At 42.8% G+C, this 25,940-nt stretch overlaps 2 protein-coding genes and 1 long non-coding RNA gene across 3 annotated transcripts; 1 reads left to right on the top strand and 2 right to left on the bottom strand.

Annotated features, from left to right (window-relative positions):
• Positions 1 to 178: 178 nt before the first annotated feature.
• On the bottom strand, positions 179 to 4,857 carry rab5if (RAB5 interacting factor). Its single transcript, XM_088407649.1, has 4 exons — positions 4,566 to 4,857; positions 2,840 to 2,943; positions 2,629 to 2,758; positions 179 to 2,038 (listed from the first exon to the last, which is right to left on the bottom strand). Exons 1-4 carry the CDS (start codon positions 4,671 to 4,673, stop codon positions 1,997 to 1,999), a joined length of 384 nt encoding a protein of 127 aa, XP_088263775.1. The 5' UTR covers positions 4,674 to 4,857; the 3' UTR covers positions 179 to 1,996.
• A 3,044-nt stretch (positions 4,858 to 7,901) lies between these two features.
• On the bottom strand, positions 7,902 to 9,174 carry LOC148427159 (uncharacterized). The gene is made up of 2 exons (XR_015864747.1): positions 8,707 to 9,174; positions 7,902 to 8,621 (listed from the first exon to the last, which is right to left on the bottom strand). It is a non-coding gene; the product is annotated as an uncharacterized LOC148427159 (long non-coding RNA).
• On the top strand, positions 8,462 to 24,767 carry zhx3b (zinc fingers and homeoboxes 3b). The gene is made up of 7 exons (XM_088407648.1): positions 8,462 to 8,866; positions 18,007 to 18,887; positions 19,777 to 19,863; positions 19,953 to 21,314; positions 22,063 to 22,737; positions 23,923 to 24,148; positions 24,237 to 24,767. The coding sequence occupies exons 2-7, from the start codon at positions 18,159 to 18,161 to the stop codon at positions 24,245 to 24,247; spliced, it is 3,090 nt and encodes a 1,029-aa protein (XP_088263774.1). The 5' UTR covers positions 8,462 to 8,866; positions 18,007 to 18,158; the 3' UTR covers positions 24,248 to 24,767.
• Positions 24,768 to 25,940: the final 1,173 nt, after the last annotated feature.

The raw sequence follows: 25,940 nt of genomic DNA, 5'->3' as shown, positions 1-25,940 counted from the left end.
TAATCCTGTTTTTTTTTTTTTTTTTAAAGGGTTAGAATGGCTTGCAAGTCCTCCTCACAGTTCAGAGTCCTGAGTTCAATTCCAGCTCACTCATGGCTTCCTGCATGAGGTTTGCATGTTCTCCCCATGCCCGTGTGGGAGCTTTTTCTTTCCCCTCAGAAAATAAAACAAATGGTGCTTTTCATTTCCAATCATTTATTTAAAAAGTAGTAAAAATAAAACTGACAACCTCATTGAAAATGGAGGCCAAATGAAGCCCATGTTTAATGATTCCCCAAAAAATTGATCAGGAAACACGATCATTTCAACCACAATCTGCATATTTCAGCTAACAGTTTCATGACAACTTTGCAGAAACTGAGAACAAACATTCCCGATTCTAAAATACTGTTCAATGTTACATCCTGCCAGCTCTAATGTAAGTACACACATTTGAATTTGACAAGTTTCATTAACACTTTAAATTAATTTCAAAATAAAGGTAAGACTCTCATCTGGGAGCTACATTAAAAAAAATTCTACCCACTTAACTCATCGGTGACACATTGAGATATACTAACAGTTTGTCTTGATGTGCATCGGCCACGTTTAGCTTACGTCTGTGAACGTTTTTTTTTTTTTTTTTTTTTTCTCACTGGATGGACAGCTTGAGATTTAAATAGTAAATTGAGCTACAGCAATATTCAAAAGCATCCACCCGGAAAACGTAAACACATTTGGAGATGGTGAACGGAAATGTGGAACTAAAACTTTTCCTTGTTTTCAAATAGTCAATTGACACAGATAAAAAATAAGATTACAAATTACAAAGGCATAATATGTATTGTGTCAGTAAAGTTCAATGACTGGTGTCACCAAAGGTATTTTTTAGGGGTGTTTGATACATTTTTTCATACCGATATCAGTAAGAGTACTCAACTTTTGAGTAATCACGGATATTGACGTCAAGTACTGATACCACTAATATTTTTGATTGTTACACCAAATTTCACTCCAAAAACTAATCATTTTAAAAAATCCATATACTTAATCCAGTCTAAAAGTCAAAGACCCGTTTTCTGGGCGCTCAGAAAACAATAATTGGTTTTAATTTCCCATGTCACTTTCAGCATTCGCCAATATTGACATAGCTTTAAATTTGAGCCGGTTATCTTTACTTTTTAACTCATTCACTGCTATTGACGGCTGCAGACATCATTGATCGATTTTTAGAAAGTTGAAAGTAAATGATTTAAATGGCGATGTTCTATTTTTCTAAAAAACTGCTCGATACTCACACATCCATAGTATTTTTCCAATTCAACACGATCCTGTGACGTTTGCTTCATTGAGTGCACAAGGAGATGTAGCGGCTGCCCACGATGCCCTGAGCATCTGACATGTCCTGGCCAAGAAGACGAATGGCATAAACAAGATACAAATAACTTTTGTGACACCAGCCTAGTAACTTTCTCTAACACACTTTGTTTGAGAGTAATCAACAGTATCAATGCATCTGAGTGTTTGATCTTAAAAAAAAAAATGGATGTCAAAACTACCAAAATGAGCTGCCATGTCTGCATCTTGAAACCTGAGGAGTCCGCTCAGGAGTCGAACCATGTACAGTGACATGAATATAATAACAGATGGCAATATGAGTGTTCTTCAGCAGGTAAAATGTCAGACAAAAGGGACAGCATCCATACTCCATTTCCTGTCAGGCTTTGATTCATCAGAAATCGAACCAGCGCCATTCTATGCTTGTATTTAGAGTTTGGTCGGCCATGGCGACACCGACACAAGTGAGGAAGAATGACAAATGGAAAAGTTTGTCACCCGTACAAAGCAGCCCGGCAACAACACAAACGAATTTAATCACGTCAGTCTTCCAATCTTTCCATGATGCGGTGCACACTGAGGAATCGTAAAATTTGCGGGTACGTGGGCACCCCTTTTAAGCTGTAGAGTTCCTGCTTCTTGACGCAAATGTTCATCGAAAGTGTTGAATGGTATCCTGTCAGTCAAAGTGAAGGGCTGTGTAAAAGATGATCCACACCACCTGGGAAGCACAAACAATTCACAAATGAGATTAGTAAAGCTTCAGCTGCAGACACACATGAGGAAAAAAAAATGGTCACCGCTCCATTAGCTCATTCCCATCAACAAGTTAACTGATAATGCTTCCGATATGTTTGCAGGTACACGGATAAACCACCTGGCACATGTTTCATGCTTTGCCCTGTACTCTCAATTTACATACTGTAGCTGCTCACTTGAAAAAGTCCATTTTCATATCTTGTATGTCAAGGGAGGGCCATTGTGTCAATCGCAATTGACCGGTGGACCACCTAGCTATACTTAGTCGCCCGCATGACATCGCACAACATGGAAAAAAAAAAACTCAGCCAAAAAAGAATGTCAACTGAGGGGGAAAAAAAAACCCATCAGTGTTTACATTGAATTCCGCTCAAGCTGGGAGGTAAAGATGATCAAGTAAAAAAAATAAACCACCCATGACCTTGCTTCCAAGAGGATCTTCAAAATAAAAGCGTGCCAAGACCAATCATTTCTTACATTACTATCGCCATTTGGCTGTTGGACGAAATACAATGGCCTGACAGGCAGAAAGTCTATGAAGTATTTTCCTACCAGGAAGAGAGCAAAAGATGTCATGAATCCTTCTTTGGTGAGCTCCCACGTTCCGCCGTACTCTTCCTCGTCAATTTGCTGAAAGCTGCTGAAGTACAAATAGAGGACGCCGGCGTTGATGACGCAGAATCTAGAGGCAAAAAACACAGCCAGAAAATGAGTCAAAAGTGATCAAACATAATGACGAGCCACATTGAAGAGTTCTTCTTACATGGCTATTCCCAGAAATCCTTTCAGCGGGGCCACACCCCAGATGACACCGAGGATCACTGCGATTATTTGCCGGAGCCAGTAAATCACATCTAAAAACTCATCCTGCAATTACACAAACAACTGGAATAAAGCTTTTTTCAGTTAAATCCCCACAGCAGCTTCTTTTATTTTTCCTCACGAGATGAGTTCAAAAAATGTTTCGTAGTCACAGAATTGTAGTTGTCAAAAAATAAATGATGTATCAAATTATTGTTATTGCTACAGTCTGTCCTTGTTTTTGGTGTCCTTTAGTATTAATAACTTTGATATTGCTTTTAAAAAGTGCTCTATAAATAAAACAGAATTTAGTTACATTGCACCAACACAATATTCACAATACCCTGTATACTTATGTTTACTTATTTGTACCTCTCTTGCATGTTAGACTTGCTTCATTAAGGATATTGTCACATTCTGACACAACTCATCAGGTACAGATTCATTTAAGGTTACAGTTACAGATTACTAACTGGAAACTATGGTTTTGTTTTGAGGTGTAAATAAAAAAAGTATTACATTTATACCAAAATGACTTATTTTCAAGCCACTACTTCTAGAGTGTAAAACAAAGCCGGCATTTAGCAAATTTTGAGGTGTTCAGAGGTGTCCAACGTATGGCATGTGAACCGCATTTGGCCCGCTGCACAAACTAAAAGTTAAATATATTATAATTTGTACAAAGAAATAAAATTAGATGTCCAGATCCCAATTCCATACTCATAAATCAGGTTCTATTTTCAGCTGATTGTAATCAGGGGAAATTTCATTTTACCCTTTTTTTTATTTTTGAAGGACAGAAAAGTACACTGATATTGCCCCTCCTCCCCTCCCCAAAAAAAACTATAACAATATTTTTGTGTACCATGTGAAAAACGGCAACATAGCAGGAAACCGCATAAGTTAACACAGCCAGCAGGAGAACATTTAAATATTTTAAGATACTTGTTTAAATCACAGCTTCACAAGCCATATAAAAGGTGTGTGCACATTTTGTTTAAAAAAAATAACTAAATAGTTAAAAAAAAAAGGAAATACAAAAAAAAAAAAATGACAGTTTGGATACACTTTCTTTCTGTCCCTAATATACTGCTGTGGTATCGCATCGTAAATCAGTATACTGTAGTCAGATCCGAAAATCGGGTGACTCAAACTCGGGTGTAAAAAAATGTTAGCAGGTCATCCCCTCAAGAAAAAGTCAGAATTTCTTTTCAAAACACTGGTGGGAAAAAAAAAGATCAATTTTAGAAGCATTTTTTTCCACTGTGAAAAAGTCTGATAGCTTGAACGCGTCACATTCTTGATACCCAAATAACTTATCGAAAAGCTTAAGAAATTCTTAACTAATCACTATTTAACGAAAAGCTGTTTTGCAGCAGTTTGACAAATTAAGGAAAATCATGTTAATAGCTCGCTTGCTTTAAAACGCGTTCAACAAAGTAAAGCATGCGAACTTTAACGTGCCCCTTGCATCCTTCCATATTTCTGTATGTGACCTTCAAACGAAAAGTTTGATCGCCCTGATTTAAAATGTCTAAGGAAAGCGAAATAGATTGCGAATCCTTTTTACACAGGAGCCGCATGATTTTGCGGTGCGCCTCCGATGCAACGGACAGTAAACCGGGTGTTTTGAGAAAAGCAAAATGCGATAAACTGGTAGGTTACTAGAGAAAGAAATGCTGACCGACCTTCTCCTCCCAAACTGCATTACCGTTGAACGCTTTGCTCCATGTGGACTGTTTGACAACCCCATTCAGTAGCTGACTTTCTTCTTTCCGCTTCGAGCTGCTCGTCATTCTTTCCTGCTTTTCTGCGACAAGCGCGTCAAAAAATAAACAAAAATCCCCCAAAATTGCAACTTGAAGTAAAAATGGTCCCCTGCACCGAGTGAATGGAATCCGTGTATTAAGTAGTAAGGTATTAACAGTTGGGACTGTCCGCTGATCTGACAGATTTCTGACGCTAGCCTCAAAAAGGCGACAAAGCATGCGCAGAATAGTTTGACCTCGGCCAGATTTGGCCAATCAAAGAGTGCTACGTAGCTGCCTCTGTTTCTATAAAAAGTCCAGGAAACCTACAGCGACACTGCGTGGTCAATACTTGTAAATACTTTCCGCATATTCAAGCTGCCTCGCCTGCTTTAAACCCTTCCATCCATTATCTGTCGTCGCTTTTCCGCATTTAGGGTCGCAGGCCTGCTTATGCCCATCCCAGCTGTCAATGAGGCAGTAGACAGAGGACACCCTGAACTATTTGCCAGCCAATTTCAGGGCACGCAGAAACCAAGAACTATTCTCGCACCCAATCACACCTAGGGGCAATTTAGTATGTCTAATACAACTGCCATGCATGTTTTTGGAAGGAGGGAGCGGGGTTGCCCGGAGGGAATCCATGCGGACTCGCGGAGAACATGCAAACTCCATAAAGGAGTGCCGGAGTGAGGTGGATTTGAACTCAGGTCCTTGAACTGTGAGGTGGCCGTGCTAACCACTGCGTCACTGATCCTAATTTAAACTTGAATTTGAATGCCTAACCCTGGTTTAAAACCTCAATTGAAACATTAACTATAATTTAAAACCCTACTTTGTAACACAAGGGTTAAAACATTATTTGAAATTTTAACCATACTTTCAAAACCTAATTCAAAACTTTATATGGTTTAAAACCATAATTTAAAACTCTACTTTAAACCCTAACATCAATTTATATGAAGCCAAACCCTCCCTTTAAACCGTGCGGGCTTTGAAACTCCAAAACTAGGAATAAATCTTAATTTGAAACTCTATCCTAGTTTGAAGCCCTGCTTCGAAAACCTTCTTCAAGTTTAAAATGTATCTTTAGACCTTAAACCCAAAACCTTAATTTAGAGTCTTCCGTTCAAACTATAACTCTAGTTTGAAACCCCAATTTCCTAATTTGAAACCCTTTAAAACTTTAAAATCCTCACCTAGGTTTGATACCCAAACCCAAGTTTAAAAACTCTGTTTGAAACCCTAACCCATTCTTTAAAAACCAGAACCCTAACTTAAAATCCACGTTAGAATCCATAATACTTGTTCAGCATTTTGAACCCTAACCCTGGTATAAATTTCTAATTTGAAACCCTAATGCCCAACTTCTGAAACCCTAACCGTAAAACCCTCAATTGAAACATTAGTCAAATTTAAAACCTTTTTTGAAAACCAAATGCTATCTTAAAACCACATTTTGAACCCTAGTACTGGATTAAAACACTACTTTGAACCCCTAGCCCTAGTTTAAACCCCTAATTTGAAACCCTAACCCCAAAGCACTAGTACTTTAAAAACCTAAAATGCAAGTTTTAAAAATACTTTGTGACCCAAAACCTAGTTTGAAATCCCTAAACCCCCCAAAACTTTTCAAAGAAGTTGATTGGCTGTCGCGACGCGAAAGGCGGAAAAAGTAAAAAAAAAATTAACTTTGCGCGAAAGGCGACATTTCGCTTCTCGTGACCCCCCGCGGCCATTCGCGTCGCTCCATTCGCGTCCATCGCGTCGGCCGACGCGCATTCGCGCCGAATCACGCAAACGCCATTGACTACAATATAAAACTCTCCACTTTTTCGCCTCGTTCGCGTTTGGTGCACACGTACCATTAAACTAAATCATCTCCAAAACATTATTTCGAGTGCAGCCCACGCGGCCCGGTACCAGTTGATCCACGGACCAGGGGTTGGGGACCACTGTTTAGACTTTAGAACCCCTAGTTTGCGGCCCTAATCGAAAATCCTAATCCAAGTTCCAAACCTAAAGCTATAAATTAAAACAATTAGTCCAGGTTTAAAAGATAAATCTTGAAGCCCTAATTCAATCTCAAGGACAAGTTTAAAACCTACTTTGAAACTCTGTCCTTAACCTACAAAAAGAAGCAAATAGAACTTAATGTGCTTGTGTTTACCCAACGGCCTATTTGAGTAAGTCATCATTTCAATACTGTCTTGGTACCTCGACACTAAAAACATGCCAGATTGTTATTCATGGCTTGGAAAAAAACAACGACAAAAAGCACTCATCCCTCAGTCTAGCAAGCTCAGTGATGTTTGAGAAGGTTCACCTGCAAATTTGAAGGGAAACCCGTCAAGAAGTAAACCATTTTGGCTGTTTCATTTAGTGCTCGGGGTTGTTCCAGGATATGCACATTTAAATATGTACCACTGATGACAAACATCCAAAACCTGTTCCCAGCCTGCATCCTTGCCCGTGCGCTTCCGTCTTTTTCCTCACTTTTCCTCACTCTGATGTTAAAATGAGAATTCTGACTTCATTCTCAGAATTGTGACTCCGAGTTTGACTATCTTCAAAATAAATCAAAACAATTTAAGTCAGAATTCTGAATTTACGTCGAGAAGTATGACTTCATTCTCCTAATTAAGAAATTGTGAGAATTTTGACTTCTCAGAACTTTCTCACTTTAAAGACATTCTCAGAATGATGTGAGAAATACGACATCATTTTCAAAATTCTACTTTAAAGTCAGAATGTTTTGTTGTGAGAATTCTGACTTTATTCACAGTATTAATTAAACCAAAAAACGTCTCTCTTACAATGATACAAAAAATAGTCAGAAGCCTGAGAATACAGTCAGAATTTTGGCTTTGTTCTAAGAATTCTAACTTTATTTTCAGTGTTAATTAAAGATTGCAGTGACAATTCTCACTTTAAAGTAAAAATAGTCATAATTCCGACTTTAAAATGAGAATTCACTTTGAAATGTGAATTCTGAAAACAAATTCAGAATTATGACTTTTCAGCCATAAAGACTAGTCAGAATTCACACTTTATAGTGAAAATTCTGAGAAGTCAGAATTCTCATTTTAAAGTGAGAATATTATTGCTCTATTACTGTTTTTTTTTTTTTTTTATTGCCTACTTTATTATTTGCTTAATCATGGAATGTAGTCTGCTCGGGGAAGTGAACAGAATAAGAATTTGATTGTGTGGTATTGCTATATCACAATAAAACTCTTGAATCTTGAAAAAAAAAGTCAGAGAATATAGTCAGAATTGTAAGATTGAGAAAATCCAGGCCACCTTTTATTTTTCTTTACGAAACCTAATTCTCCTCTGTATATTTTTATACCAGCCCCCTCAGTGGTCTAAATTGCAATAAAAATGTGCAGCATTTTTGAAACATACTTTTCAACATAATTATGACGATATTAATTTGTTCTAAATATATACTACATTGAGTTATGACTCCAAAGTACTGCACATACAGTATAAAAGTGAGAAACAACTTTCATGACAAACCATTGATGAGGGATGAGAGGATGCAAAAAACGGATCCCTAATATACTTTACAAGGGATTTCCTGCATCAAAATTTGACAGTGGACAGCAAGTAGCCCCCAGGCCGTAGTTTGGACAACCCTGGCCCAGGGAACCTTACGCTCAACTTCAGTGAGTGTTTGATGCAAAAGCAAATGACAAAATTGATTCGCGTGACTTGGTTTTACCGAGCCTGCTTCTTTAAGAGAGGTCACCTGGGGCGACAGGTGTGTTGACGGCTTTTTTAGTTGCACAGTATCGGGAGGATGGAGCCCGTCCCGCCCGACGTTGGGGGTCCGGTTGTTGGCGGGACGTCTCTTTCTCCCTCTGGGGTTCTTCTCTTCGCCTCTTTACGGGCTCACGCCAACTCCACCGTCAGTGACGTCAACGTCACGTGTTCGCCTCTTCCCTCTCTCCGTCCGCCGTATTTTCCTTCCCTCCATTGGCTGCTCTCACACTGGAACCAGTGGAAGCACGCAACAAGCCTGAACCCAAACAGCGGGTTCGGCCGGGCTTCGGCCGATGGACGGAGCAGCTCCCACCTTGAAGTTGCCATCAATGAGGCGCAGACCTGCCGTCGCCCCCGCTGCCGCGCTGGTTCCGCCGAGCCGCTGCGAGCATTGAAAAGTTTTTTTTTTTTGGTTTGTTTTTTTTTCGGCGCGCGGGTGGTTTTGTCGCAACGACGTGCACCGTCGGCGTGAGGTGAGTGTGCCTTCCCTGTCTCCGTTTGGACCGCGGCCGGTGCTGTCTGCGCCCAACTTCGCGTCCACCTTGGCCGGCCAGCTGCACCGTACGTCGCCTGCTTAAAATGGCGACAGCCGACGGGGGGCGGAGAGGGTTGTTCGAGGGCTGGCGAGTCGGCTTTCTTTCTTTTTCTTTTTTTCCTCGCCAATGCCGCGCGACAGATTGGAACACGAGGATTAATATTATTGAGGTGTCCACGAAGTTGGCACTCAACTCCGCCTGCCCGAGTTTAGCGGAAGGAAGATGCACACGCGTCGTAATGGCAAATTGCGTGACGGCGATGACGTTCGAGTTCGGCTGCTCCGATTTTATAAACATGCATATATTTTTTAAGTTATTAGTACATTATATTTCCTATTAGATTTTTAGACAATTCTTGAGCGTGGAAAAATATTTTCACTCCTGTATATTAAAAATCGTCCCAGCTGAATTACGCTCCTTAAAAGTTGGTCAAAAAAGCTAGTACTATCCTTGTGCTTTTGATTTATTAATGTTCCTGACATTAAAAAATTCTCCATACGCAACACCAAAATATTCTTGCGATTGGCAATGCAATGACAAGTACAGTAGCACAGTGTAGCAATGTGGAAACTTGTTGTCATCTTTGGGGAATTTATATACTGTGCTTTAAATTTGTAATTACACTGATACTCATATACATATACATACATACACACACACACACACACACACACACACATATATATATATATATATATATATATATATATATATATATATATATATATATATATATATATATATATGGAGAGTATTAGTGTAAAGGCAAATTTAAAGCACAGTAGACCTATATGTAGCAATGTGACAAGTTTCTAAAAAAAAAAACATGAAATGAGAGGTTTAATATTTGACAATAAACAAAACTGCTTTGCTTACATGACCTATGCTTGGCCACACTGCTTTTCTCACCAATATTCTTCCATCTGTGCTAGTTAAGTTGAGTTTTTTGGGAAAGTATTTGAAACATTTCACTGATTTTGATGCTAGTTCAGCAACAAAAAAGTCATATCAGTCATTTATTTTCTTCAACAGATTTTAACAGATGTAATTGTAAATATTTACCTTCTGCCACCAGAAACAGAGGTGCAGTTTTTTTTTCACTTTCCAAATAAAAATATATATAATATAATAATAATTTTCAAGAGGCAATGTAATAAAAAAGTTCCCTAAATTTTTCCAGAATGTTTCATCCAATGATCAAAACTTTTCTCTGTGTTGTAATTTGTTTCAAGTGGCCTTTCCAAACACTGCTTGCATTTGCACATTGCAACAAGGTTTTAATTGTTAAAAAAAAACCAGGTTTTATTAGTACAGCATAGTCCTGAATGACAATTTGGAGTGTCCAACTACTATGCATGTTTTTGGGATGGTGGGAGGAAGCCAGAGTACCCAGAAGGATCCCACATGGGCACAGGGAGAACATGCAAACTCCACACAGGAAGGCCAGAGCTGGAATTGAACCAGTCCTCTGAACTGTGAGGCATACGTGCTTAACCACTCTTCTACTGTGCCCACCCAAAAAACAATGAGAGATTATTTTTAGGACTTCTCAATTCCAATATAGCACTAAAATTTCAGAAAATTATTCAAGTTTGTATTCTTCTAATTTATCATTTTTTTGTAAAACTGTTCCAATAGAGCGGACGATACTAGTATCCACTGCAATGATGAATACTGATATTTTGAAATAAGGCCTGGTGTCGCCCAGATACCAATACATGGTATTGGTATTTGCCCATCCCTAATAATGAGACACGTTTGCTCTGTCACAATTTTTTATAAATAAACTTCTAACCTTTCCCTTTTTATATCTTCAATCCTTGATTCTTGAAATATTTCAACTTCAAGCAGCTTGCTTGTTGCTTGCAATGCCAAACAGTCAGCGATGAATTTGTATGCTGGCCTGGTGATGAATCATATGTTGTTGTCATGGCTGTGTGACTCTGGGGGATTTAAGAGTTCACCCTTGACGACATGACTCAATGCTAGAGTTGGGTTGCATTGCAGTGAAGGCCAAAATATTGACAACACCACGGATGTACTTCAAACTTGTGGTGTTTTGTTCACCCAAAACCCGACCCCGCCCACCCCCGCTTTCTGGGGTTATTATTTCACCTTGCAGAGGATGCATAAATGAGATATTTTTGCTACCCTTTTGGGGCTGCAACTAAAAATGATAAAAATCGATTAACCGATAAATCAAATTGGGGAGGGGGGGACTAAGCATGGGTAAGAATGCCGAGTATAAATTTTGGCGCGATACCTTGTGTTATTTCTTGATATCGATACTCTGCATGATATTGACCGCTCTCTTACAGCAGTTTTACTTTCACAAAGTAGAAATGACAATAATAGAAAATTACATAACAATGAATAGAACTCTAAAATTAATTATCAAAAATTATTAGTGCCTCTTATACAATGGTGAGAACAGTCAGATTTCTCTTTAAAGGAAGTATACATATAAAAAAAAACAACTGGCACAGTTGCCATTTGTACTGATCATCTTTTAAAAGAACCAGTTTGACTCAAGTGTGCTATTTCAGCTGGCAACATCGCTCCTGTGGTTCTGACATCACTTTGTCTTGTAGACCAAAAATTAAGAGGTGAAAAAAAAAAAAAATTGGAGAGGAAGAATAGTGTTCTGCAAAAGAAGTTTAAGTTGGAAGAATTGTTGATTCTCAAAAATGTTTTTTTAAGTTATCATTATTAGGTGCAGTTTTCTTTTTTTTGTCTTCTGTGCTTATAATTCTTCTTCACCAAGCATTTTTTTTAACCCGAATTCTCGATTATCTTGTAGAATTTTCAGTAGGACTTCCAAATACCAAAACTCTGAATAGCCGCGACCCTGGATTAACGTAATTATTCTTTTTTTTTTCCCGCTCCTTTGGATTATATCTGCAGTCCTCATTCAGGGCTCCTACGTGGAAGGGATTTCAGCACGTTCAATGACGTCAGGCTCCCTCCCTACTGTCATGACGACGATGCGTTCGCGTGTCTCGACCAAGTTGACAACTGATAGTCGGGAGCCTTTCCCGGTCTCGACGAGCTCACGCTGATTCATTGGCGTATCCGGCGCAAGCAGGTTGGGGTTAGCGGTGGCAGCCCGCGTTCTGCTCGGTTGCTTAGCAGCTTGTGATGTCAGCCATTTTAGCTGGGACGGCACAGAGCACGAGGCAACGCCATTTTTCCTCCCTCTCTCTCTCTCTCGCTCTCTCTCTGCGGCTGTTCTGCTTGCCCCAACTGAGGCCACAGCAGCGCAGCCCTTTGCGAGCCACATATTCATCTGCTGTGTGACCCGAGACTTGCTCAGTGAGGATGGGCTGGCCCACTAGGAAACTGACATGAAGCGTTCCACTGTTGCCAGTGCCGAGCCAGAGTCACGGGCGAGCAATGCGAATCTCTCCGTGACTCTTGAATGTCAGCAAAGGAGCAATTGTGCAAATCCCTTAAGTTGGAGGTCAATGGGGAACTTAGATAAACTTGTCTTGAACTTGATTTTTTCTTCTTATTTTTGCTCATTGGGACACAGCACTACCTGGGTTGCTGCTGGTCAAACCCAAAGATAGATAGAAAATATTCATCCCAGATGGGAACAGTATGGAAGTGTGGCTGCCAATTCGGAGTAAACACTTTTGACTGGCAAACTCATTCAAACATACTCGCAAATATGTTCAAACGTATGTGTAGGCTACATGTTAAAAACAGAGCAGTATTTCTTAGAACGCCATGGGGTATTGACTTCAACTTGCACATGCACTGTGGAATAATGGGTGAAAATGCCGACTGGACATACAGTACGTAGTAATACTAAAACCATAAAAATGACGAATAAACTGGTTACCTAATTTCTGAACGTGTTGCTATATTGTAGGCCAGGGGTGTCAAAGTCAAAAAGGGACGGGCGGCCAAATGAAAAAAATGAACTACGAGCCGAGGGCTGGTCATATCAAATGTTCGTTAAAAAATGAAAATGACCGTGCATACTTTAGTGGATCTAATTGCACCTGCTGCAAACATAACAAATATACAGTATTACTATACGTTAGATCGGATAGATAAGGAAATATTTTCTTATTTCTCATTGTCATTTTTAATTTTCAACAGACAACCTTCATTTATGTAAAAATATCCATAACATTTTCTGTTCGTCATTCAAGTGAAATACTTTGGAAGCATAATTGAAAAAAAAAAAAATATCTAGGGGACCTTCAATTCTGGGGTTACATTTTTCACAGGGGTACTGTACTCAAACACTGTCCATCCAACCTGCTGGACAGAATCACCTTTGGCTTTGGCCTACCATGCACAATTGAGCGCTTTGGTTCCCCCTGTAGACCCAGGGATTGACGGACACGCTCAGCAACTGTGTTTTCTGCTCAGACTCACATGATAAAATCTCAATCTGTAAATGGCCGAGCTGATTTGGAGATCTTTTCTGCCGCGACAGCAACTTCGCTTTGTGAATTGGCTTGTCTGAACAGAGCCTGCCAAGTTTTTGAAACTTGTTTGAATTCTTCCATCTTCTGTAGCCTTTTGTTTCACGTCCACATTCTTGTTTCCTTCCGTGATGCCCCGATCTCAGATTATAGTGTTTCATTACCGCCACATTTTCCACACACATTCGAACACTCTCGCCAATTCGTTTGAACGTACTTGTCGGCTAAATGCTGAAAACAGCCTTATGAAAAAAATGCAGAGTGGACGTAATAAAACCATAAAATGTGTGTGTGTGTGGGGGGGGGTGATACTGTTTTTAGCATTTAGCCTACAGTCATGTTTGAAGGTACCTGCAGGTATGTTTGAATGTATTCATATTCAATCATGTACAAATTACATTTGGACAAATTTGCCAGTCAAAATTCTTGACTCCACATTAAGCTCGCTGCACTTCCGCAGAAGACTGTGAGAAGTAACCAAGTCAGATATTTGAAAGGCCACTGGGGCATGTGGTCAACAGGAAGAGTCAGTCAGCATCATCACTCGCCAATAACTTTCTGAGGCGGCCGCACCTATCTGGTGCCGAGATGGACTAAAACAAGGGCAGTCCACTTCGGGGAAGCTCCAAAATGCCTTCAAACAAACAAACAAACAAAAATACTGCTGTAGCCACAGCGAAATCACGTGTGCGCGTAAGCTATGAGGTAGACACACGCATTATGTGTTTCTGCACTGCCGGTGGCTAGCGCTAGTGGTTCGGGTGAAGGGGTAGGAGGGGGTTGCCATGGAGACGGTAACACACCAGTGGCGCTGCCGACCTGTCTCCCTCGGCCAAGCATGCTATGAGAAGGAGGAGGGGGAGGAACGCCGGGAAGGCCAGAGGGGAAGCGGAGGCGGGGGCGTAGCTGTGTGACGTCGAAGGACGTGCGAGGAAGCTCTAGTCAACAAGCAAACAGACTACTTCCATTCTTAAGCACGCCATTCTCATCACTCTCGTATAGTATCCGCTAGCCGCTTAGCGACTGGTATTTATCCGGCCTTCTTTCGAGGCTGCCGTAGCTGCGCTTGAGCTATTCTTGGCCGATCCGCTGCAGAGCCAGACCGGGCCTGCGCAAAAGTCGGGCCGAGGGATGAAAAAAAAAAAAGAGGTCACGGCAAAACAGGGGTTGAATAAGCAGCAGGACGAAATTGTTTCTTTGTGTCACCGGCAGGAAAAAACTGACGCCTCGCTAGCGCAGTAAACAAGCTTCAGACGCAGGCGGCCACCCCCGCGCCCACAATGCATATGAACGCAAGCACATGCGTGCCCTTGCTCACCCCCCTTCCCCACAACCCCACCCCCATCGCTTCGCTCTAAATCTCACAGGAAATCCACACACACAAACTTGCCTTCGCCACAACATGCGACTTCTAATTTGGCGACATTGACTTCGTACACCGAGAGCCGATTGGTTGGCTGGCGCGGCAAAGCTCGTGCTTCACTCGTGAGGCCCAGGGTACCGTCCGACATGAGGAAAAACTTCCACGGACGACTTTGTCGCGCTGTAACTTGTAAGGTCATTCTGTATTATAACAAAAACTAAAATCGGGAAAACATTTGTGTCGGTGTAAAAAAAGAATAAAAACAAAAACGCTTTCAACCTCCTTAGACCCTGTCTATTCATTTTTGTCCACTGTAGTGGACATTTGGTTTTGGTTGGTATCTTTTGGCTCATTGGATCTACCCCACTAAGTCCTAGTGTGCTCAGTAAAGGACATTCTACCCTTTCCGCTGATATGTCATGTGTTTAGTTGGGATGCAATTCATTTTGCTGGTTTGCTTAGACCAAATAGACTTAATGGGCACAAATGAATTGGCTGGGTCTCTCGGGAGGTTAAAAAAAAACTGGAACTTGAGCTTACATTTATAAAAATGCAGATCATCCGTTACTCAATAACCATTTTGCATAATCGATCCATCGTTTAGAGACCTGGTTCAATTTAAAAGATCCAGACCCATGGATTTTCAGCCTCTCATTTGTAAATGTTATCACAAACGGACGTATTGTTTATTCAAAATAAAAAATTTAATGGGGGGGGGTGTTAAACTTTTAAGCGCTTTTTTTCTGTCATTATGGACCAAACCTGTAACAAAATCTGAGTTAATTGATTTAACCCTCAATTTGAATGTCCAGTTTTGGAATATATATTTTTAATCCAATGAATTGATCCTCTTTAGTTGCAACCCTATTATAATTATAGTAATAAGGTCAACTACCAATTGATTAGGGATGTTCGATGCCACTTCTTTTTCAGATTGACACCAGTAAGATTAGTCAACTCTCAAATTATCGTGATAGCAAGTACAGTACTTATATTAGTAGTGATTTTGATACCAAAAAAAAATCCCTCGCCAACCCCTCCCCAAAAAACTTGTGTAAAACGTATCCAAGAGTTTGGCCAATTCTCATATCGGCTACTGACGAGATTTCAGGGTTCATTCACAATGTTTTGATTTCAGAATGTTGTATGTCGAACAGTTGTTTAACATTATAGTTTACTATATTTTTTTTTTAAATCTTGCACTTGACAAACATTCCACATTAAAAAGAAACAGTAATGCAGAAAATAATGAGAACAATTCGACTAAACAAAGTTTTTGGAAAAATGGACTGAAGTTAAAGGTCAAAAAGTGTCAAAAGAATGTGTAAGGCCCGTATTTTATATATTTTTGCTTCTGTCCACTGACTAAGAAGCTTCTTGACTTGGAACATTCCAGTCTAAGCAAGCACAGCGAGCGTTTTTTTTTTTTTGAGGGGGCAAAGTTGGGTGGAGCGCCGCATGATCGGGGGCGTCGAAGAGCGGGGGCGGGTAGGGTGGGGCGGTTTAGGTGATGGGCGGGGGTGTTATCGGGTCGGAAAAATTCCTCTCTGAAACACCTCCGAGCTTCCTCCACGACAGTTAACACCCCAAAGCGTCTCCCCATCCCCCACCGCCCGTCCGTTCACACCCGACGCTGCCGCGTAATGGATGGCTGAGGCCGTCCACCCAGAGGCCTTTGTTTCAGTCATGTGACCGCTCCGCCTTGGCAGCGTTGTGCCCCCTGATGCAAAATTGAAAGGCAGAAAAGCAGGAGGGGTGTGCGACAGCCCAAGGCGAGCATAGTAACACCCATGGGGGCCGGCGGCGGGGGGGGTCTCGAAGGAACAAGGGGCATGACGTCCCTTCGACAATTCCAAATCTCAGTTGCCAGTAAAGCTCTCACGTTCCGCACCATCTGGCATCTAATAGCTCAAGTCATGGGGCAAGATGGATTCTTATCAAGTGGAAGCTAATTGAATTCTTCGCTTAACCCAAGCGGCGTGAACCAAAGATGTAACGTTTCAATGCAAACAAACAACCGAGGTCATATTTGGTTGGGTGAAAGCGTCGCGCCCCCAAGCAATGAGAATTAACTCTTGTCAGACACTAACGCGCTACAAATCTTCTCTTGCTAGAAACTGTTTGTGTGTTTACTTTGCGGGTGCAAGAGAAGCATGGCCTTGACGGTGTTTGGAGAAGGGCGGGTTCGGGGTGTGCTCGCCGTTTTCAATTTGGCTTATCCAAAGGCGGTTGTGTCTTGCGTAATACGGAACAAGAGTTGGACAGGTTTTTTAATGAATCCCTCCCTGCTTCTTACACTTATTTCATTTGATAAATTAATTACTTTTAATGTACAGTTAATACCTTTAAAAACAGATTTTACACATGCTGTCAACTGACGCCTATTTGCTGTGACATCGGCGAGCTGAGCTGTGATAGGTTGTTAGCTGTCTTGCATACCTGTGATGTCATTTTTAGTCGAGAGCAAGTGTTTTTAAAGGCATTAATTGTACATGAAGAAGAATGTAGTTTTCAAAATAAAGACACAATTTAATGGCTAAATAAGCTTAGCATTCCTTTAAAAAAAATAAAAATACTTCAATAAATGTCACAAGCCTGATCATGTGATAGAAAATTGGGACTGGTCGTGTGTGTTTCAGCTAAGTGAGAAGACTTCTCAAAACTCTCACTTTGAAGACTAATAAAGAAAGAAAAAATTCTGAGATAAAAGAAAGAATCCTCCAAACATTTTTGTCTTGACCTTAATTTTGTACTGAGATGCGGGATATGGAAATATTCACTCACTTGTAGCAGCAAAAAAAAAAAAAAAATCATCAAACTATAGCTTACTATTTGACCTTTAATGCGGTTGCTAACAAATGTTTGTCCCAGTATTTGTCAAGGTGTGCAAGGGCTCGTTTTTTTTTTTCTTTTTTTTCTAAATGCTCTTGCTCCCTGTTGGGAGCCTGGGGGGCGGGGGCATGATGGAGGGGAAGTGAGACATAGTGGCGCGGGGGAAGGGGAAGGAGGAGCACTTCCAAAACGACAGTGCTGAAGGCCTATAGTGCGTCTGATTTGTATTATTTTTTTTTCCGCCAACGAATGAGCCTAATGGCACAAGAATACTTTGGGATCCCATTTGGGGGTTGGAATTGTTTAGCTTGGAGAAAGCCATCAAATTGCATAGCTAATACCCGCCTCTCGCTTTTCCAAATAAACCCGTCTCCTTCAGGACCTGACCTGAACAAGTTGCTCACGTAGTTGTCTTTCATCGTAACTGTCAATTTCTCCTCCAGGCCGCCATGAAAGCCGCGAGCGGACGTACGGACATGCTGTGCGGACTCCCTCCCTCCGCGCCCGGCCTATAGGCTACCATCAAGCGCCCTTCCTCCCCGTCACACCCCACTTGCAGTTATTTGAGCGGCGCTCCCCACCGTGTGGCCACACCATGGCCAGCAAGAGGAAGTCTACCATACCCTGCATGATCCCCAGCAAGATCAGGAACCACTTTGAAGACCTTGACCTGGACATTCCGCTTCTTCAGAAGCAAACGCCGATTTCTAGCGGCAGTCACAGCCCGTCGGAACTGGCCCTCTCCCCCAAACTGGAGGCGGTAGACCCCATGGTGGACGACGCGGGGACCTATATCTGCAAGCCGTGCAACTTCGAAACCTACGACCTAAACTTGTTCTTAGACCACGTGTACGCCGGGCACCCGGAATTCCGCTCGGATCCGAGCTTCCTCTGTGTGAACTGCGGCTTTTCGGCCTTGAAATTTGAAGGCCTGGCCCTTCATAATGCAAGGATTCACCCCAGCACCTTCAACTGCCCTCTGCAGCTGAGGAGGCGGGACAGGAGGGCGGTGGTGGAGCAGACGATCGTAACTGGCTCAGATGAGGGCAAAGATAACGAGATTTCTATCAGCAAAACCCCAATCATGAAGATGCTCAAGGGCAAATCGGAGCTCAAACGCATTGTCGTATCCCAGCCTCTCTCGGACGCGCTCTCCTTATCTGGCTCCAAGGAGCCCAACAAAAAGGAGGCGGTTGCAGTCTCGCAAGTGGCTCATGTGCCCACGCTTGTCCACAACGGGCCAAGCAAGGTCACGCTACCCTCAGCCATTCAGATCGTTAATGGGTCTGGAGCTTTACCTGTGCTCAAGACCCCCATCACACAGGTAGGTCCAATCCCTGCTTGCTTTCACTGTCGTCCTGTTTGCAAACTCCAAGGTGGAGCAGCAAGTCATGATCTTCATTAGGGGCAAAACAGGCCTCTGAGTAATTTGACTACCTCAGTAAAATAAAAAATGTTTGCTGCATTTTTATTTTCTCTGCCACAGATACACATTTATTGTGTAGTCTTCACTGTCAGGAAGAAGTCAAGCTGACGGCAGCAACAGGTCTTCATGCTTTGCGCGACAGTAACAAACCACTGGTGCAATGACGTTATCCGACATCAAAATAAACCTTGACCTTCTATCAGATGGACATTAATGCATTGGTACACTTTTATTTTGGAGTTTACTTCTCAAAGGCAGTTGAATAGACGTAAATGAGTCAAGTTACACATTTTCTGTCCCTACTGATCACCGTTTAACCAAATAGGCTTATTCAAATATTCTGTATTAGCTAGCAAAAATTGCAGCTGTGGTTTTGATGTAACTTGGTTTCATAAACCAAATGGGGAAGTAAAGTCTCACTAATGTTTCTGGTGGAAAGTCGTGTTGCTGGACAATTTCAATGTAACCAAAACAAATTGTTAATTATCTATACATACATTTAAATGTATTTTTCAGGAAATGTTTTGCCTTCTGCATTCTTAATTGTTCTTTAATCTATCAGAAAACTATGGTTTATTTTTATCAGGATGCCTGTTTATTTGATAGAATTTTCAACAGACTATCTGAATACCAATATATTTGATCGCTCCTACCCTAATTTTTGCTATAGTTTTTTTTTTTTTTTTTGATCATATCACTTTAGGTTAAAAAGTTAACAAGGTCTAAACGATTACTCCGCTTTTAAAAGGTCAATGTTTGTCTCACCTGTAATCCGATGTGTGCATAGGTGGTCTCTGTTCAGAACAAAAACCTGCATCAGTCCTCTCCGACGGCTGCTTCCACCAATGCCTCATCCGCCAAGAATCTCCCCAAAGTAATTCTTGTTTCAATTCTAGCTCCTCCAACATGGCTGCCCAGCAGCATTTAAGCCTCACGTTCACGCTCCCAACTCTTCCCATTCAGGTGATGATTCCTTTGAGCAGCATCCCCACCTACAATGCCTCCATGGACTCGTCCTCCTTTTTGAAGACCTCCTTCAGCAAATTCCCATATCCCACAAAAGCAGAGCTCTGCTACCTGACTGTGGTCACCAAGTTCCCAGAAGAGCAGATCAAGATCTGGTTCACAGCTCAGCGCCTCAAACAAGGCATCAGCTGGTCTCCCGAGGAGATCGAGGAGGCCAGGAGGAAAATGTTCAACACCGTCATCCAAACCGCATCCACCGGCGCACACAACCAGCCGCAGACACCCGCGCCTCACACGATCACAGTCCTGGGGGCCACCGGGATCCCCCAAATCCTGCAGGGCTCTCTTGTGAGCCAGGGGGGCGTCCTGGTCACGCAGCCCGTGATGGCCAACGGGATTCAGGTCAACGGTACCCCCGTGGCGCTGGCCGTCACGCCCAAGCCCCAGGCGGCGGCTCGACCCACGATGCAGGCCAGACCCGCCGCCGCCCCGGTGGCCGACAAAGGCACAACGCTGGGCTTGCTGGCTAGCGGCAGCGCGACGCAGACTAGTAGGAGTGGGGCAGCCGTGCCGAGCGACATCATCAGTAGCAGCGGTCAAGCTAGCGTCATTAACCTCGCTCTGGGTAGCAATAATCACGGCAATGCGAAAGGGAGTAGCGCCAATGCGAAAAGCCACAGCGGCGCTCATGGCAAGAGCAAAATCGACGCCGGCAGAGGCACGGGCGCCTCCAAACAGACGGACGACGGACCGAAGGGCAAAGACCCGAGCAAAAGCGACGCCTCCGATGACGCCGACCCGAGTGCCGGCAACTCCCTCAAAGTAGACGAGGCCTCTTCCCCTTCCTCCAAATCCTCGTCGTCGTCACCTGTGGCGGGCGGCTCCCGCGGAATCAACTCCTTCCTGGACACCGGCTTCGGCAAGAGCAAGAAGTCCCAGGAGCAGCTGGGCACTCTCAAGGACAGCTTTCTGAGCAACGCTTACCCCGACCAGGAGGAGGTGGACCGCCTCATCTCGCTGACGGGACTCACGGTGCGGGAAGTCCGCAAGTGGTTCAGCGATCGACGCTATCACCTTCGGAACCTCAAAGGCCCGCGCTCCGGCCCGGCGCCGCCGAACAAATCCTCGACAGGGACCGGCGCGGCGGGCCTGGACGAGGGCAGCCCCGGCCCCATCGACCTGTCTGAGAACAGCGGCGGCGGCAACTCTGGAGCCAAAACTCCGCAGCACAGTTCTGCGCCTCTGAGTCCGACGACAACGCACACTCCCACGTCTCCCTCCACGCCCTCTCGCAGACTGCCCAGATCGCCTTCTCCAGATTTCACAGTCGTCCGCTACAAGGAGAGAGAACCCCACCAGGTGAGTGCAAGGTCACGAAAAAAAAAGTGCTCGCTATTGTAGCGAGGTCCCAAGTAGGGACCAAGTGCTGGTAGTTAAGGAGGCAAATGACAGATATTTTCCCTTGCAGTAAACTGTAAATTAGCATCAAAATTATACTTTGTTTAAACACCTTTATTAGCCTTACCTTTGTTTATCAAACAGCTTTTAAAAGTTTTACAAACGTAGCTCCTTAGCGTTTAGTGCTGTCTTTCGCTAAGTTTGCGTTTGTTCTCAGTTCAGTTCATAAGCTTCAGCTTTTGTTGTCTCTCCCTTGCTTGGTGTTGCATGCTTGGCTACTCCTTTTCCCGTTTATCGAGAAGCAATACTCGTTAGATGTCAGTTGTTTTTGCTGCCATGCGGGCAAGGGTAAAATCCACATCACACGGCTCGTAGCTGCTGCCGACAGACACAGTGCAGAACACGATAACTTAGTGCCTCACATTCCTCTCCGTTTCGCGAGCATTGGCAAATAGGAAAAGAACCACTGTTAGTTGTAGTAGACTGTTAGTTATTCTCCATAGTATGTGTCCTCTATTGTGTCCATTTTGTCCAAGCAAAACAGCAAAGTGAAAGCTTCCCATGAGACATGAAAGCGATGGCCAGAATGTCCTCTTCTTAGCACATTAAGACTTTTTGGAGGCTATCACGATTGACTAAAAATATAATTGAGGCGTGTATTCGTTAATGGCAGTGAATGAGTTTTGTTCTTACCTCCTATTTTGTTCAGATCAAAGCGCTGGAGGCCAGCTTCACTCAGGCCGCCGAACCGTCAGGAGAAGAAGTGGAGCGACTGCGCAGTGAGACCAAGATGACCCGAAGGGAGATCCACAACTGGTTCGCCGAGAGGAGGAGGAAAGCGGCGGCGGCGGCCGAAAGACGGAAAGAGGAGACGGAGCAAACGTCGGGCGGAGGGACGGAAGCCGACGCCGAGGAGGAACCAAATGACGACGCTTCGGGCGAACTCAAAGTCAACCCGATTAAGATCAATCTAAAAATGCTGAAGGTGACCGAGGCCAACGGCAACCCGGAGGACGAGGCGGCGGACGTCTCCGGCGGGGTGTCTCAGTCGCGCGCGCCGAGCGACCCCGCGCCGACGCCCGGCGCCAAAGCGGCCGTTCTGCGAGGTAAGAAGACGGCGGAGCAGCTGCACCTGCTCAAGCAAGTGTACGCCCGGACGCAGTGGCCCAGCGCCGCGCAGTACGACCAGCTCATCTCGGGCACGGGGCTGCCTCGGCCCGACGTGGTGCGCTGGTTCGGGGACTGTCGCTACACGCAGAAGAACAGCCAGCTTAAGTGGTTGGAGGCTTACCAGAACGCGGCCTTGGACGAGGACCTCGACGGGGACAAGGAACTCCTCCTCCAGGCTCACCTCCATGCGCGCGCCGCTCAGGGAGACTCGCAGGTACCAGCTCCTGGTGGCTTTCACTTGGCCCTTTCAAGCAGACTTAGCATTTTGACACTTGTCACAGTGAAGCGCTAGCTAGCTAGATTGTGAGGTAACTAGCATTTCTCAACCGGTTGTGGGATCGTTCGCGATCTCAGTCATGAGACCGTGCTCGTTTTGTAATATAGAAATATCGTATTTAATGGGACAGTGTGCAAGATTTAGACGGATTTTATTACGGACAGCAGGAGGTTCTGCATTGACCATTGTCAGTAGCTACAACAGACATGGCCGCCGCCGGAAGAGTCCCACCCCCATGTAATATCATTTCACGATTAATTAGACCTACGATTATATTTCAAACATACTGTCGGTCGTTAAGAACAAATTTAATCATTATAATCATTTTTAATGAAAAACGGTATAAATCTTACACATTGTCCCTTTAAATACTATCATTTTGTGTCATTTTTCAAGTATTTTTACTCAAAAACTTGATATATCATCCTGAGAGCAAGCCTATTCATTTGTATCCACTGTAGTGAACATGTGATTTTGGTCTATATGTTTTGATACATTCGAGTTACCCAACTAAGTCCTAGTGCACTCAGAAGAGAACATCCTGGTCTTTTCATGCTTTTGGGTGCATTGCAGTTCCCTTTGCTGTCTTGAACAGACAAAATGTTCACTACAGTGGACACAGATTAACAGGCTGGGTCCCAGAGGAGATAATAAAAAAAGACTACAATATTGTATAGTCTACCAAGACTTCAAAAGTATAGTAAATCAATCCCATGTTTCTAAAATTCTTACAAAAAAAAGTCAATAATCATGCCCAGAGAAGAAATTTAAACAAATAATCTAAAGCTGCCCCTTTTTGTAAAAAGCAGGATTGAAGCAGTAAGTTTCAACAAAATCTAGGCTGTAAAAAATAAATAAATAAAATAAAGGAAATGAGGAAACCAACCAGAGGAGCTCTTTTTTTTTTTCAATTAAAAAAAAAAAAAAAAGATCCCAGAGGAACTCTCCAGGTGCAAATAAATTGCCATTTATACTTGCATGGGCAAAGGCAGTTAGGCCGAAAAACGTTGAAAAACATCTAGTGGTCTCTAGTGAAATTACAACTAATAAGGAGACCATAAACCAACCCTGAACGTCGGTTGAAGTGCACAACATTGAACACTGGTCATTTCCCGCCTCCAGTTCCAGGAACTAGCAAAGGCGACCGGTTTGACAACCGATCTGGTGAGACACTGGTTCGCCACCAGGGCGTCTGCGGCCGGAGCGGGGCAACCCGCGGCGGCCGAGCCGCCTCCGTCATCGGCGGGCTCCTCCCCCCTGGAGCCGCACCCAAGAGGAAGTAGCGAGAAGATTGAGCAGTCTATCTGCGACCAATCGGGTGAGGCCGATGCTCACAAGACTACCCAAGGTACTTTGTGTGTTTTTGACACCTATTAGGAATTACAGTATACTTCCACTCTAATTTTTTTTCTTTTTTACGGTTTCACGCACTACAGGAGCAGATTGACAAACGTGACAGGACCATTGGAAGCCAAGAAAGTTCCTCGATGGCTGCAAAAAAAAAAAACACTTCCAATTTCCTGCTGCGCACAGTCTTCCTTGTCAGCCGTTCAAGCAAGAGTGCAAAAAAAAAAAAAAATCTACAGTGATTGAGGACCATTCACCGTAGTTTGTTGCTGAATGCATTTCCTGAAGCCTTAAAAAGTCTATTAAAAAAAGGAAAAATAGAAGTCATCTTGCACTAACTCACTCTGAGCTCGGGCAAGTTGGACTCTAGCGTTTTACGACATGAAGCGCTGAGGTTGTTTTTTACATTTTGTCCACTCATTTGTACATGCTGTATAGAGGTATAACGGATGGGACGCAAGATAGCAATTACTGGCAAGTGGTGGAGTTTTATTTGTATTTTTTTTTTTTTTTTAAAGGGAGCATTTTACTGTAAAACTGAACTTTTCCAGGGTTCCTTATTTAGAATAAATGTATCGTTTTTACAGGTGTATTTGCAGAATAAATGCAAAGTCATAAAATGTTTCAGGACTCAAATTTCTTACTTGCTTACCAAGCAGGCAAGCTACGAATCACATTATTTTTTTGGTTGTTTATCAACGCACACCAAATTGTGTTTGTTCTGGGCCAGCAACGTTTAGTGCTCAAAAAGCTGTTTGAGAGTCTCCCACGGGAAATGACACGCATTGGGAGGCACAAAAACATCAAAAACGAGAAGGATTACGCTGCATATAAAAAACATGAGGAAATTTGCATGCCAAATTTCAATCATCAGACTGCAGTCGTCCACAAGCGCAAAGCAAAAATGCTATCAGTTTTGTTATCATTTTACCACGTGGCATGAGGTCAGTAGTCTGAGTTTGATTATATCCAGGGGTGGAGCTACATGACTCCTTGTCATTGGCCACAACCACACCCTGATTTTTTTTTCTGTCATTTTTACATGCATGCAGTATTCTTATACACAATAATACCTGCCATTAATAATACCTGCCTCTAAAGTAATGTTATGGCTCCACCCCCGACTTTCATTCAGCCCACAGATAACCCACACAGGCATGGGGAGAATAAGCAAACTCCACACAGGATGGCGGGAGCTGGAAGCGAACATTCCACTTCCACATGTGAGGCAGGCATGCTACTTATTCTTCCACCATACCATGCAAAATAACTGCCACATAAAATTCACAGAACCGGTCAAATGTTTAGAAACACCGAATTCAAGTGCTCTCAAACGAAGAGGTTGAGACATTCTTGAAATTGCACAATTGGGAAATCATTCTAGATTATAAAGCGGAGTGAAAATAACAAGATGTGCAAAGCTGCCTTTTTGGAAAACAGTTTGAAGAATAAAAAAAAAAAGATTTTGGTTTAAATTACATGTTCAACACTTATTCCTAGTGTGTTCTGAATGAATTTATTATTTAAAATCTAGGGGGAAAAAAAATCAGCTGGTGTTTCCCAAATTACTGACACATTTAAAAAGTTTTATTTTGAAAGGTACATGAGCACTACAATCTTCATATTTACAATTATTTTTCGGAACCAACTGCCGCGATTTTAATTTAGATGACGTCCTCATTATTTGAGGAATGAGCCACGTGCAGCTCCGGAGACGTGGGTTGCGCACCACTTACGTTGACGTGTCGGAAAACGGAGCCTGGCATCTTCACGCAAATTATTACCAAGGACAA

Source organism: Hippichthys cyanospilos, chromosome 2 (genome assembly GCF_059441005.1).
Source record: "Hippichthys cyanospilos isolate Australia breed blue-spotted pipefish chromosome 2, RoL_Hcya_1.0, whole genome shotgun sequence".
In the NCBI taxonomy this organism is placed as follows: Eukaryota; Metazoa; Chordata; class Actinopteri; order Syngnathiformes; family Syngnathidae; genus Hippichthys; species Hippichthys cyanospilos.
This window is presented reverse-complemented; position numbering and strand designations above follow the sequence as displayed.